Here is a 12,899-nt window from a genome sequence, read left to right on the forward strand (position 1 = left end):
ACACTAAATTAGCTGTATACAAGACAGTGTTCAAACCAGTTTTAACTTATGGATCTGAGAGCTGGGTCAGAAGTAAAACACTTGACCAAAGACTAGAGAATGTAGATATGAGAGTCCTGAGAAAGATTAGGGGCACAAACAGATGGCATCAATGGGAATATCATATTGAAAATGAGGATATTAGGAAAGAACTTGACATTGTCAGCATCCAGGAATGTGTTAGCAGAGCTAATCTCAGGTGGTATGGTCACTTAAACAGAATGGGCGAGGAAAGATTAGCAAAACAAGTCTTCTCTGCCAAGTTAGCAGGAAAACGACCCAGAGGAAGACCAAGATATAGGTGGATTGATACGGTACAAAGTGCCTTAGACGACAGAAATATAAGATCTGGTAATGTTGGAGTCTTGACAAGTAACAGACTGATTTGGAGGAAAATTGTAGATAAGAAGTTAGTAATGATGTAAATATTTCATGTAGTACTATCATATCCTGTACACCCCTTGAGGATACATGGCAGGAATTTGATGATGATGATGATTATACAGCTATCTTCATGGAATCAAAAGACTCATCACAGGAGATCTTCACTAACCATTATTCATACAACACATATCATACCGAACCTTAAAATCATTCACTATCAGGACAATCTATTCCAGTCATTCACCACTCTCGGAAGCAAAAAAATCTAGTCTGCACATCTTTACTAACCACTTTACTTACCAATCCTGGTTTTTACTCTCTGTCTGTGTTCATTTGTCATGTATTAAAAATTTCTTTTGTGTCAATCTTATAGAATCCCTTTTGTAACTTATAAGTTATGAACATGTCTCTTTTCTGCTTGTCATCTAAACTTTACACCTTAGCTTCCTTCTGTTCTCACAGGGAGCATTCCACAGGAATTTCAAAAATTCCTGTGGAATTTTTGAAATGATTGACTAGCTCAGTCAGTCATTTAGATTAGGATCTAGAGATGATTGACTAGCTCAGTCAGTCATTTAGATTAGGATCTAGAGATGATTGACTAGCTCAGTCAATTATCTCTAGATCCTCTCCACCACCTTCTTATTCTCAAGAAAAAATGTGGTTAAATCTGTGCACAGCAATCAAGATGTGGCAGTATCACAGTTTTTTTTAAAGAGGGATAATAATAACTTCCCTATTTGCCAATTTTCTGTGATATGTACTTTGAACTTCAACTTTCTGCCCACCAACCACTCCCAAATCCATAGCTTCTAGAAGTTTCATTAGCCAAGTCTCATTATCAATTGTTATTCTTCAAATTTCTACTATTACATTTTCTTAATAAAACAGATAAATTCATTTGGTATTCGTAATTTACCATACTAGTGTTTATATTTGCTTATCAACTAACTTTTTTATAATCATATATTCAAGTCAATAATTCACACATAAGCAATTACAGATGGAAACCTTATATATTTAGGACAGTAGAAGATTAGCAGAATGATGCTTTTAAATTACTTATAAATGATCATCATCAATGTGTTCTGTAGTTTTATAAATTAGATTAACTTTAAAAAAATAATTACTCTTTAATAAATTCAAAATATGTAATATTCAGTTCACTTCAAGGAGACTAGACTACTAAAGTCCAAAAGAGCTTTATTTTTATTTATTTTTTTTTTTTCCCTACACTACATACTATGTATAGATGTTTTCTGGTATTCACAGGCTCTTTCTTCTTTTTTTTTTTTTAATTTTAAGTTTATTTTTTATTTTTTTATCCTGAAAACACAAGCGGTGTACCAACTAATTACTTACACAATAAATCTGTGTCCCGTACTTAAAAACAATTATGACAAATTACCTACACGTGACGATTGCACTAGCAGATTTAAATCTGCATGTGGGGAGAAAGATGAACAGGCTGACACATAATTATACAGTTGCTCACAATTTCTTTCTTAGAGAAAATCATTAATGGAGGAAAATAACCTTCACAGCTTATGGTCAGTATCCTTCAGTGGCTGTGGTCCGCAATTAATTACACTTAGAAGGATACTTATAATAGTTCAACTGATTGCTTTAATTACATATATTATGATTATTGGTGCTGTTGCTGCCAGTGAGCTCTATGTTTTTCTTCTTTCGCCCTTTTCCAGTTCTCAATCCTCTCCTTTAATTCAGTAGCTAAAATAAATAAATAAAGAATCAAAGCATAATAATAATCACAATATGGAATGTCTTGTATAAAGAATATCTCTTTTCTTTTCATTAGTAGACAAGTTAAAAAAAAAAAGGCATCACTTCAAAATTTCTTTCCATTTTAAAATAACCTGATAAATATACATTCAGAGAATGCACATAACCACAGTAGAAACAAAATCATTGATAATTAAAATATGACACATATTTCTGACTACCATCTTTAGTGTAAAAGCAAGTATTCAAACAAGCCAGAACATTTAACAACTGACTGGACTTTTCACTGTCAACAATCACATATCCTATTCCTGCTATTATAAATAAGTAGCAGATTATTAAATATTCTGCTTTGTTTGAATACTTACTTTTACAATTGAAAACAGACTTTTAGTTTCCATCAGAAATATTCAGAAATGTCATGTCATCATTGTTATTTCTACTATGGTTATATTCATTCAAAATTTCTCATTATAGTGACATAGTATTTGTCATCCCCCCCCCCCCCAATTTAATATCTGACCAACACGTGAATGGTCATAAGACCTATAAGTACATCAGTGCCATGTGTGGATAAGAGGGCAAGAATAAAGAAGGAATCTTGATATGTTTCTTGAAGAACTGAAGATTATAGTCTTTGGGGAAGACAGAATAAGAGAAGCTGTTCCAATTATGAGACGTAGATGGAATGAAAGAAAACAAAGAAAAGTTAGTTTGGTAATTTTGGAGCTGGACAGTAAATGGATGAAACTGACAGCTTCTCATGATGTCAAGAAGAATGCAGACATCTCTTAGAGTGCTGGAGTGAATCAGTGAAAGAGGAGTCAATTAACTGGACTGTCCTCTTTTGGAGAGCATGAAGCAATTTTAGTTTTAGCTTAGTTTTGGATGAATCAACCCAATGCCTGAGTAGTATAGCATGGTTGAGTAGATTTGGGATTTATACAGCATTAGAAGTTGTACAAGTGAAAAGAGTGTCTTGAACAGAAAAGGACACCTAGTTTATGGAGGTTACAAAAGCTATAGCTATGGCACAAAGGCATCTCTAATACCATTATTATTAAACAGGTGCCTCCATGAAGTGCAAAAACTCATCAAGGTAAGCCCATCATCAAATTCATGATATGTATACCCTTAAAGGTGTACAGGATACTATCATAATACTACATGAAAAGTTAAAATCACTGCTAACTTCTTATCAACAATTTTCCTAGCTCTAATACTGTCAGACTGACTGGTTGATTGGTTTGTGATTTACTAGTCCAAGGAGAGTAAAAATCATAGCATGCCATTACAAAAGCTACAGCAGCACACAAGGTAATAAACAGCTAAATAAGCACAAGAAAACGCATTTTAAAAAATTGAGCAATGTTGTATTTACATATAAACTGAACTTATGATCCAAGGCATTTGTAAAAAGACAAATTGCATGAATTTTTAACTAAGTCTGACAAGATTTTGCAAGTGTATATGGCTCAACCAGATTAGTGGAAACTACATTCCTCTCTTCAGTGAAATGTTGGCACTCCACTAGAATATGACATCTGGTAAGATGAATATTGTATTGATCACATAGCGATGAATCACCAGCCCTCAACAGATAAGAATATGTACAATGACTATGACATAGAATCAGGCAAGTAGTTTCTATACAAATCAGGCTGCCAATGCTTTATTGCAGACTTAATCTCATGCAATTTACTTGTCAGTGCATCCTGACAAGTTATGATCATGTCCTCTCTTTTCTGCTTGTCAACTAAACAGCCATTGATTAATTAATTTTGTTCTAATTTTGTGTAGTCTGTATAGAAGACTGACAAACAGTACATGGAGAATGCACAAGCTGACCTAGTAGCTGCTACAGCACAAATGAACATAAAAATTAAGGTTTTTTTTTTTCATCATGCTAATCTGCTAATGCTTTTTATTCTCCACACAGAGCAGGTAAAGCCATTTAGTCCTAACTAACTTTTGAAGACTGGTGGACAGCTAGTCTCTATCCTTAGCCATTTTCAGAATAACTGGCCTATGGCTGTCAATGATTTTAATTGGCATCCAGGGGAGGTTTTTTCTTGAGTTTATCTGATGTAGAACCAAAGTTTCTGGAGAAAGATTCAACAACCAGAATCAAACTTAGGATAGTCTTTCCTGATGGAGCATAAATCTACAATGGGGGAATATTATCATATTCTGTTTAAGTAATATGGTTAACATTCATTCCAAAGACAAATGGCATCCGTGTGTCATATTGAACTTCCAAACTAAAAACTTAAACCACTAGTCTATATGGGATGCTTAGGTGATAACTTTCTTTAGGGAACAGTTAAGTGACAACTCATTCTGTCAAAGTAAGAGAGAGCAGATTCATTTGCTTCGATAAAATTTTTGATTAGGCTATATGCAAAATGTACCAGTAGCCATTTGTATACCTTGATAATGGATAGGATCTAACCATCGCAGGTTACTTTCCCATGCAGAATTGTAAACTTGGGACTCATAACCATGCACCGAGCAAACAAAAGCATGATCAAAATGAAGCAAGGAACATCGATTAGCACCTCCTGTAGAGGAGAGAGTTATAACGATATTTAATACTGTCTTGCATTTGTTCATTAGTTGACAAATGTCTGGAAGGAATGTAAGTTTTCTGTCAAAAATTAACCCATCAACTCGGCTTTTGTTACAAAAATAACAGTTTGTCCAATTCTTAACTCTGGATCTGGGTGAACATTGTGTTTTTGGAAGAAGTATAAACAGACCCCCCCCCCTCACTGAAAACCTGAATCCATTACTAAGAGCACAGTGAATATGTATGATCAACTGCTTGTTGAAGATGTCTTTCTATGACCTTCACATTACAAGAATGATAGTGCATTGTGAAGTCATCAATATACATTTTCTTATTGTGGGAGAAAATTGTTCAGTGATCACTCTGACATGTCAAGTGTCACATTTAAGACAGTCACGGGGAACACCCTATTTCATGGCAATATGGTAGAAGAGTGTTTCCCACCTTTACTTAGAGAATCAGCTAGAGAGAAAGTTTTTAATAAAAAAGAGGCTACCTCCTGATTATAGAGATCTTCTAACTAGCCATATCTCCTGGCTCTCTCCTAAGTTTTTTTTTCCATTTCAAAGAAAAATCATCATCATACGTATCAAGGATTTTGGCCTAGTATGGCCTGTTCCGGCCTTAGAAATCATCGTTGAATCGTTTAAGAGGACGTCCTGGTTTTCTTTTTCCTAATGGCTTGTACTTTAAGGCTTGTTTTGGTAATCTTTCTGTTTTCATTCTTTGAACGTGTTCCATCCATTTATGTTTATATTTTTTAATTTTTTCTATTACTGGTTCTTGGTTTAATTCTTTCATAATATCTTCGTTTCTTTTGTGATCATATAGGGTATACGTTGCAGTTTTTCTCATAAACTTCATTTCTGCTGTTGTTAATCTTTGTTTGTCTTTTTGTTTTATTGTCCAGATTTCGCTTCCATACATTAAGACTGGTAAGGCTAATGTATTGTATACTTTTAGCCTGGTTTGTTTTTGAACTAGGTTTGGTTTAAATATAGAGTTAATTACACCTGTTATTTTTAAATATTTCGCAATTTTTACATTTATATCTTTTTCATATGTGATCATATATCGTAGGTAGTTAAATGAATTCACCTGTTCTAAGATCTTGTTATCTATTACTATTTTAGTTCTTGCTGGATCTTGTCCTTTAAAGGCCATAGTTTTTGATTTTTCTGTTGATATTATCATACCATAATCTTTGGATATCTCATTTAGATTTAAAATAGCTTTCTGTAAGTTATCTTCAGAATTTGTAATTATTATTTGATCGTCTGCAAAGAGGAGAGTGTTTAAGCTAACTGTAGGTGAAAGTTTAATTCCTTGATGTAGATTTTTACTCCATTTTATTATTATTTCATTTAAGTAGATATTATTATTATTATTATTACGGGTATCTCCATGGAGTCAGTAGACTCATCGTGGGAGACCCAAACTAGCAAAACAATATCTGTCATATCTCTTCTTGAATTCATTTACAGACGAAGAGCTCACAACTAAGTCAGGCAATGAATTCCACTCATTCACCACCCTCCAGGCAAAAAACCTTGTTCTGACACCTTTGTTAACCACACTCTTCTTTAATTTCCAGAGATGACCTCTTGTTCTTCCATCACTATCACACAGCTGAAACATTTTCCCTGCATCAATCCTATAAAAACCTTTTAGTAATTTGAATGTTTCTATCATATCCCCTCTTCTTCGCCTATCAACCAATCTCTGCAATCCAAAAGCTCTCAATCTATCAATGTAGGGAGCATTTTTTATATCACTCACCAACTTGGTCACTCTTCTCTGAACCCTCTCCACAGCCTCCTCATCTCCAAGGAATCCAGGTGACCAGACCTGAGCACAGTAATCCAAATGTGGAAGTATCAATGCTTTATAAAGGGGAATAATAACCTCTTTATCTCTGGATGTCAGTGTGTTCCTCAACAACCAAGTAATCCTATGTGCAATCTTGGACACCTTAGCAATGTGTCCTCTGAACTTCATCTCCCTATCTACCAATACCCCTAAGTCCCTAGCCTCATCAATCTCTTGGAGTACCTTTCCATCGATGTAGTACACAGCTGGTAATCTTTTAATCCCAAAATGCATGACTTTACACTTTTCCACATTGAACTGACATCCATTTTCTTTTGCCCATTTTACCAGCTTATTTAAATCCTCCTGCAAACTTTCAACATCAGCTTGATTTTTGATTGCACTACACAACTTTGCATCATCAGCAAACAACTGAATATCTCCCTTTAAGCCGTTTCCTATATCATTTATATACAAATTAAACAACATTGGCCCAAGCACAGAGCCCTGAGGCACACCACTGGTCACCTGCCTCATTCTGGACTCGGCTCCTCCATACACCACCTTATGGTATCTCTCCCTGAGCCATTCTCCTATCCATATCACCAATTTAATATCCATTCCCATCTGCTCCAATTTGCGTAACAGTGTTCTATGGGGTATCCTGTCAAAAGCCTTAGCAAAATCCAGAAGTACCACTGTGTAGCCAGTTCCTTTGTCCAACTCAGATGTTATTCTATTATGAATAGTTAATAGATTGCTAAGGCAGGATCTACCTTTAACAAAACCATGTTGGCCTCTATAGAGTATCATATCCTGATCCACCCATTCTTGAATTTTGTCTTTAACCAACTTTTCCAATACTTTTACCACTACTCCTGAGATGGTGATTGGTCTGTAATTCAATACTGCAGTTTTAGAGCCACCCTTATGCAAAGGAACCACTTTGCCTAACTTCCACTCCCTAGGGACCATACCAGAGTTCAAACTTAAGTTAAATATCCAGGTGAGAGGGGTTGACAATTCATTTGCACATTCACGCAACACCCGAGCTGATATTCCATCTAAGCCTACCGCAGTGTTTACATTTAAGTTTTGCAATATATTTAATACCTCTGATTCTTTAGCTTCAATTCTCACATTAGGTATTGCTGTAGGTATAGAGATATCCTCACTTGGGTGATAGACTTTTGAAAGAGTTGCTGAGAGGGGACATCCCTGTCGGACCCCTTGGTTTATCTCTCTTGTATATGATAGCTCGTGATTTAATCTTATTTGTATTTGATTATTTTCATATACACTTGTGATAGCTTTTAGGATATTATTTGGTATTTGTCTTTCTTTTAATGTGTTAAATAATATGTTTCTTTTAACTTTGTCAAATGTTTTTTCAAAGTCAATATATGCAATATGTGTTTCCAAATTATATTCTCTTCTTTTCTCTACTATTAATTTTAGGCAAAAGGCTGGGTCTATACATGATCGTCCTTTTCTAAATCCATTCTGTACCTCTAGAATAAAGTTTTTGGAATATTTCATTAGTTTGTTATTTAAGATTCTGCTATATATTTTGTAACAGGAATTTAGTATACTGATACCTCTATAGTTTTTAGGGTCATCGCTATTACCTTTCTTAAAGATAGGAATCACAATTGCTTTCTTCCATTCTATTGGGGGGATACCAGTTGAGTAAATTTTATTTAAAAATAATAAGCGTCTTTCTTTGAATCTTGTTCCTGTGTATTTATATAGTTCTGAACCTAGCTTATCTTCTCCAGGTGATTTTCTGTTTCTTGTTTCTTTCAGGCTGATTTCTAATTCTTCTTCAGTTATTATTTCCTTTTCATTTTTGTTAATTGTTTGCCAGTTGTCTTTTTTAAAATATTTGTCTGTCCACAGTTCTGTGTAGTAATTTAGAAATTCTTCTAATTTCAATTCAGTGTTTAATTTTATGTTTTCTTTGGTATCTGCATTTAGGTGTTTCAAAATCTTATATACATTGGGTCTTATTTTATATAAATCATGTTCTAAATTAGAAACAAATTTATTCCATGATTCTCTATGTCTTTTTCTGACTTCACTTTTAGCTATGGCTCTTATTCTTTTATATTCTATTTCATCTTCTAATCTTTTACTGCTTAACCATTTGTGATAGGCTTCTTTTTTCTTTTTAATTATTTCTCTGATTGTATCATCCCAGATCTTCAGTTTTTTTCTTTTATTGAATTTTTTGGTCTTTCCTAAGCTTTCATTTGCTGCTGCATTTTCAAAGAAATGCATTCAAAGAAAACTAAAACTAGATATTCTTGTGTCAGGAATGCATCTCTTGTAGAAGTTTCTAAATGGATTAAATGGTCCAATGTTGATCAGTGTTTATGAAAGAAGCCATATTATGGATTAAAAAAAAAAAAACCCTGCTTTCTAAATATGACAGAAGTCTGGCTCTACTGCACAAGAGAGTAAAAGAGCTGTTTTCAGTTCCTTATTAATGATGCCTGATTGTACAACTCTAGCCCATTTGAAGAAAAGTTACACCATTCTTTCTCTTGTTCTTTCAATATTGAAAATTCAGGAGTACAAAGCTGCTTCTGCTGGGATTCTAGAAAAATTTCCCCTAAAGTATCTGAAACCGCTTTGGGTTCAACAACTACACATCCATTATGTTCAACAGTAGATGAGTGGTGTGTTCTATATCCACTCTTCATTTTCCAGATTTTATTCCATGCAATTTACACACTGGTTGTTGCATAATTGATAGATGATGCTATTTTTGACTCTGATGTTTAACATAATGTACTTTGGTCTGAGCACATTTAAAATCTATGAGAGCTGATGTAGCATAATAGGATGTTTCTGAAAAATACCTCGTATTGTCTTGATCTTTTATGGCTGTTTGGTGTTCAGGATTCCACCATGGCTTTAGATCTTGTAGAAACTGAGATGATGTTTTTGGAACTGCAGTTATTGCTTCTAAAATCCTACTTTTTAGATGGGATGAAAAAATTGGAAACTCACTGGACCAAATGTGTAGACCTTGACGGAGACTATGTTGAAAAATAAAGATGCTTTTTTCCAAAAAAAATGTATTTAACTTATTTTTTTTACCAAACTTTTCAAACCCTCGGAATTTGCGTCTTTACTAAAAATTTTACTTAAATAATTAAAATGTTTTATTTGTTCTATAGGTTCTGGTTCTCCACAGGACGCAGCTCTTTTTTTTTTTTTTCTTGTTTTTTTTCATAGTCTGTCTTTTTTTTATTGCTGAATTTTGTATCAAATATTATACATTATTTATTAAATTGACTTAAAGAATCCTGAAGATTTGTACATGATTTATTTAAGAGTATAATATCATCTGTATAAAGTAAACAGGTCAGATTACCATCTTCAATTTTGATATCAGGTTTAATGCCACCACTCTTCATAATGTGATTCATATAGATCAGGGGTCGGCAACCTTTTCAGACTCCTGGGCCACATTAAACTTTTATTTTTAAGGATTGGGCCGCAAGCATTTAATTAGGAGAAAATAGCGAGTTAAAAAATACTTACGTTATCAATTTTCATTATATCAATCTTAAAATACACAGAAATATTTAAAGTATGAGATATGAAACAAGCATGAAAATAAAACTCAACAAAAAATTAATATCACTTAAAAACAAAGTAGACGAGCCTGTGTAGCTCAGTAAAAATAGTGTTTGCACTCTACGGCGCTTGACCACATGAAGAAAGGATTTGGTGGTTCAAATCTAGTCGCCGACTAGAGGAAATTTTTCTAAGCCTTTTTTCGACCAGTTCCCGAGTTAGTCGATCTCTGGCACGGGCTAGCGGGTTTTTTCTCCCGGAAACTTGGGTTTTTCGTTCCGTAAACTCAAGAAAATCAACCATCGAACCCACGCTATTTTCAGACATTACAAATATTGTGTTAGGGTTAGGGACCATGAGATGGCGGCACTAGCTTGCCGCCTTCTTCACTGCATACCGATGAATCAGTGATAGCCTTGGGCCAGCTATCTCTCTGATTGGCTACCAGTGGAGATTGAACTACCCACTCAGTCTCCAAACGTTAGATAGGGTAAACAGTCCTGCCTACTCCCTATACGGGAACAAATAGATGTTAGCTGATTTTTTTTTTTTTTTTTTTTTTTTGAAAAACAAAGTAATATAGTTTATGCATCAAATATGTGCATCTTCCTGCTTAATGTGACTTTTGCGATTATTTTCCCTTAGCCAAATTATCTATAACCACTTTATAATCTGAGGTGCAAATTTGAATCGGAGCATGCAAATATTCATCAGTCAGTCGAGAAGAAAATTTGTTTTTTCTAAAACTCATGGCAGAAAATGCTTGTTCGCAAATGCTTCCAAATGCGACTATCATCATCTTTGTGAAACTGAATAATTCAGCATACGGGCCACACACCATGTAAGTACTGTCAACTTTTATGGGCCGCCAAAAATGCACGTCTGGGCCCCATGCAGCCCGCCGGTTGCCGACCCGATATAGATGATGAGTAAAAACAGTGGAAAAAAAGTGCATCCTCGAATAACATCATTTCTTCTTCTGTGTGTGTGTGTGTGCATGCGTGGCGGAGTATCTGGAGATTTTTCTTCAAGTGATGCTCTCAACATAATTTTCTTGACAAGTGTGTTTCCACTGAACATGATCATTTTAGGAGTTATTCTAGGAGTGAGAGCGTAACAGGTTGAGAGGCTAATGCACTCCAGAGAGAACAATTCCCAATCACGGAGTTCAGGAAAGCTGAAATTAACAGACCATTTTCAAATATCAAACCATTTTTCTGTAATAACTCAATTATAAAATATGTTTTGCTGAATATAATGTCCTGTATATTTACACATAGATTTGTAGCATTTTGATGGCATTTTGTCATATGTCTATTCCAGATTCGCAAAACTTAAGTACAGATATATGTAATGTAACATTCCAAAGATTTCTTAACTATCTGTCTTAAACTGAAAATCCAATCCTGACAACTTGTATTTAGTATGAACCCAGGCTAAGTTTCCCTAGTGCAATTTTTCTTAACCTCTTCTTAAGTCTGCTTAAAATAAAGCTTATCTGAAACACTCAATAAGGATATTTCTCTGAAATTTCTGACATTCAGTTTTTTTTCTGTTTTTTGTAGATGAATACTATGAGAACTCTACTCTTATTTTTAATTTGGAATTTCACACTTGGACCAGATTTTCTGAATTATGCACATGCAGCCATTGTAAAACTTTAACATCTCCATATTTGGGATGTAAAATGAATACATCATGTAGTCATTTTACACCAGTATTCCAGCTGCATTTCCATAGTTCAGGTTTTTAATGGTCTTTTCTATCTCATATATTGATATGAATTTCTGATCACAATCCTTTTGAATGTCTCCTATTAGTTGTTTTACTTGTTTCTTTTCCTTTAAGAACATCACACTCAACAAAAATGATTTCTTACTTTTGACATATCTGCAATTTTCATAAATGTCACAATTCTTCTTTTACAGAACAAAGTTCTGTTCACATCAGGGCTGCCCACGTACTACATTCTCATTATTTCATGTGGCAATTTTTTTTTTACCTAAAGAAGGTATATCATTGAGCTTACCACTATCCCCTCCTACTGCTAATTTTTATCTGGAAGTAGTTGGACAATGTGCACTAGATTCCTTTACTTTAAAACCCAAACTTTGTCTCAGGTATACTGATGATATTTTCATTATCTCGTTCCATAACTGCCAAACGTTAACACCTCCTTCAACCACCTGAATAAAGAAGAACACATACAATTCACCATTGAAACAGAAATTCAGAACATGCTTCATTTCTAGATACACTTGTCACATCTTCCCTTGGCAGTCTATTCTTCACTGTTTACCATAAGCCTACATACACACACACACACACCAGCCATGCATACACAAACTCTTACCACCGTCCAACCCAAAAACCCTTTGTGACACCAAAAACTAGGTGTCACAAAGAAACAGAAACTGAAGTTCAGAGGGCTAACTGCAGAAAGTGGTAAAATAGATCAAAGGATCACTTAGATGTTAAGAAATATAGGGACAAGGAGGTTATTATCCTGCCTTAATATCATTACATCTAGACTAATCTGAACAGATATGTTCACCTGATGGGAAACCACACCCACTGTACAACACCATTTACAAAATAAATTGATTAACAGGAAGGTAGTTATGCTATATATGTTACTTTATTAGAGCATTCCTTTTCTGAGCAAGCAAACACTTCAGTGATGGTGACCAAGTGATGATTCTAGCTTACCACAAATGCAGAAATCAAAAGACCCCCCACACACACAGAAATATCACAGTTCAGGTAA

General features: G+C 34.5%; 1 protein-coding gene across 1 annotated transcript in view; it reads right to left on the reverse strand.

Moving 5' to 3' along the window:
* Positions 1 to 1,609: 1,609 nt before the first annotated feature.
* The window catches only part of Ube4B (Ubiquitination factor E4B), a 418,857-nt gene continuing 407,567 nt past the window's right edge, over positions 1,610 to 12,899 (reverse strand). The window contains exon 26 of the mRNA XM_090393738.1: positions 1,610 to 2,154. Within this exon, the coding sequence (XP_090249864.1) occupies positions 2,069 to 2,154 (86 nt within the window). The 3' untranslated portion in view covers positions 1,610 to 2,068. The remainder of the gene's footprint in view (positions 2,155 to 12,899) is intronic.

Source organism: Typopeltis vanoorti, chromosome 1, assembly GCF_054136105.1.
Source record: "Typopeltis vanoorti isolate ZY-2024b chromosome 1, IOZ_Tvanoo_1.0, whole genome shotgun sequence".
Lineage (NCBI taxonomy): Eukaryota > Metazoa > Arthropoda > Arachnida > Uropygi > Thelyphonidae > Typopeltis > Typopeltis vanoorti.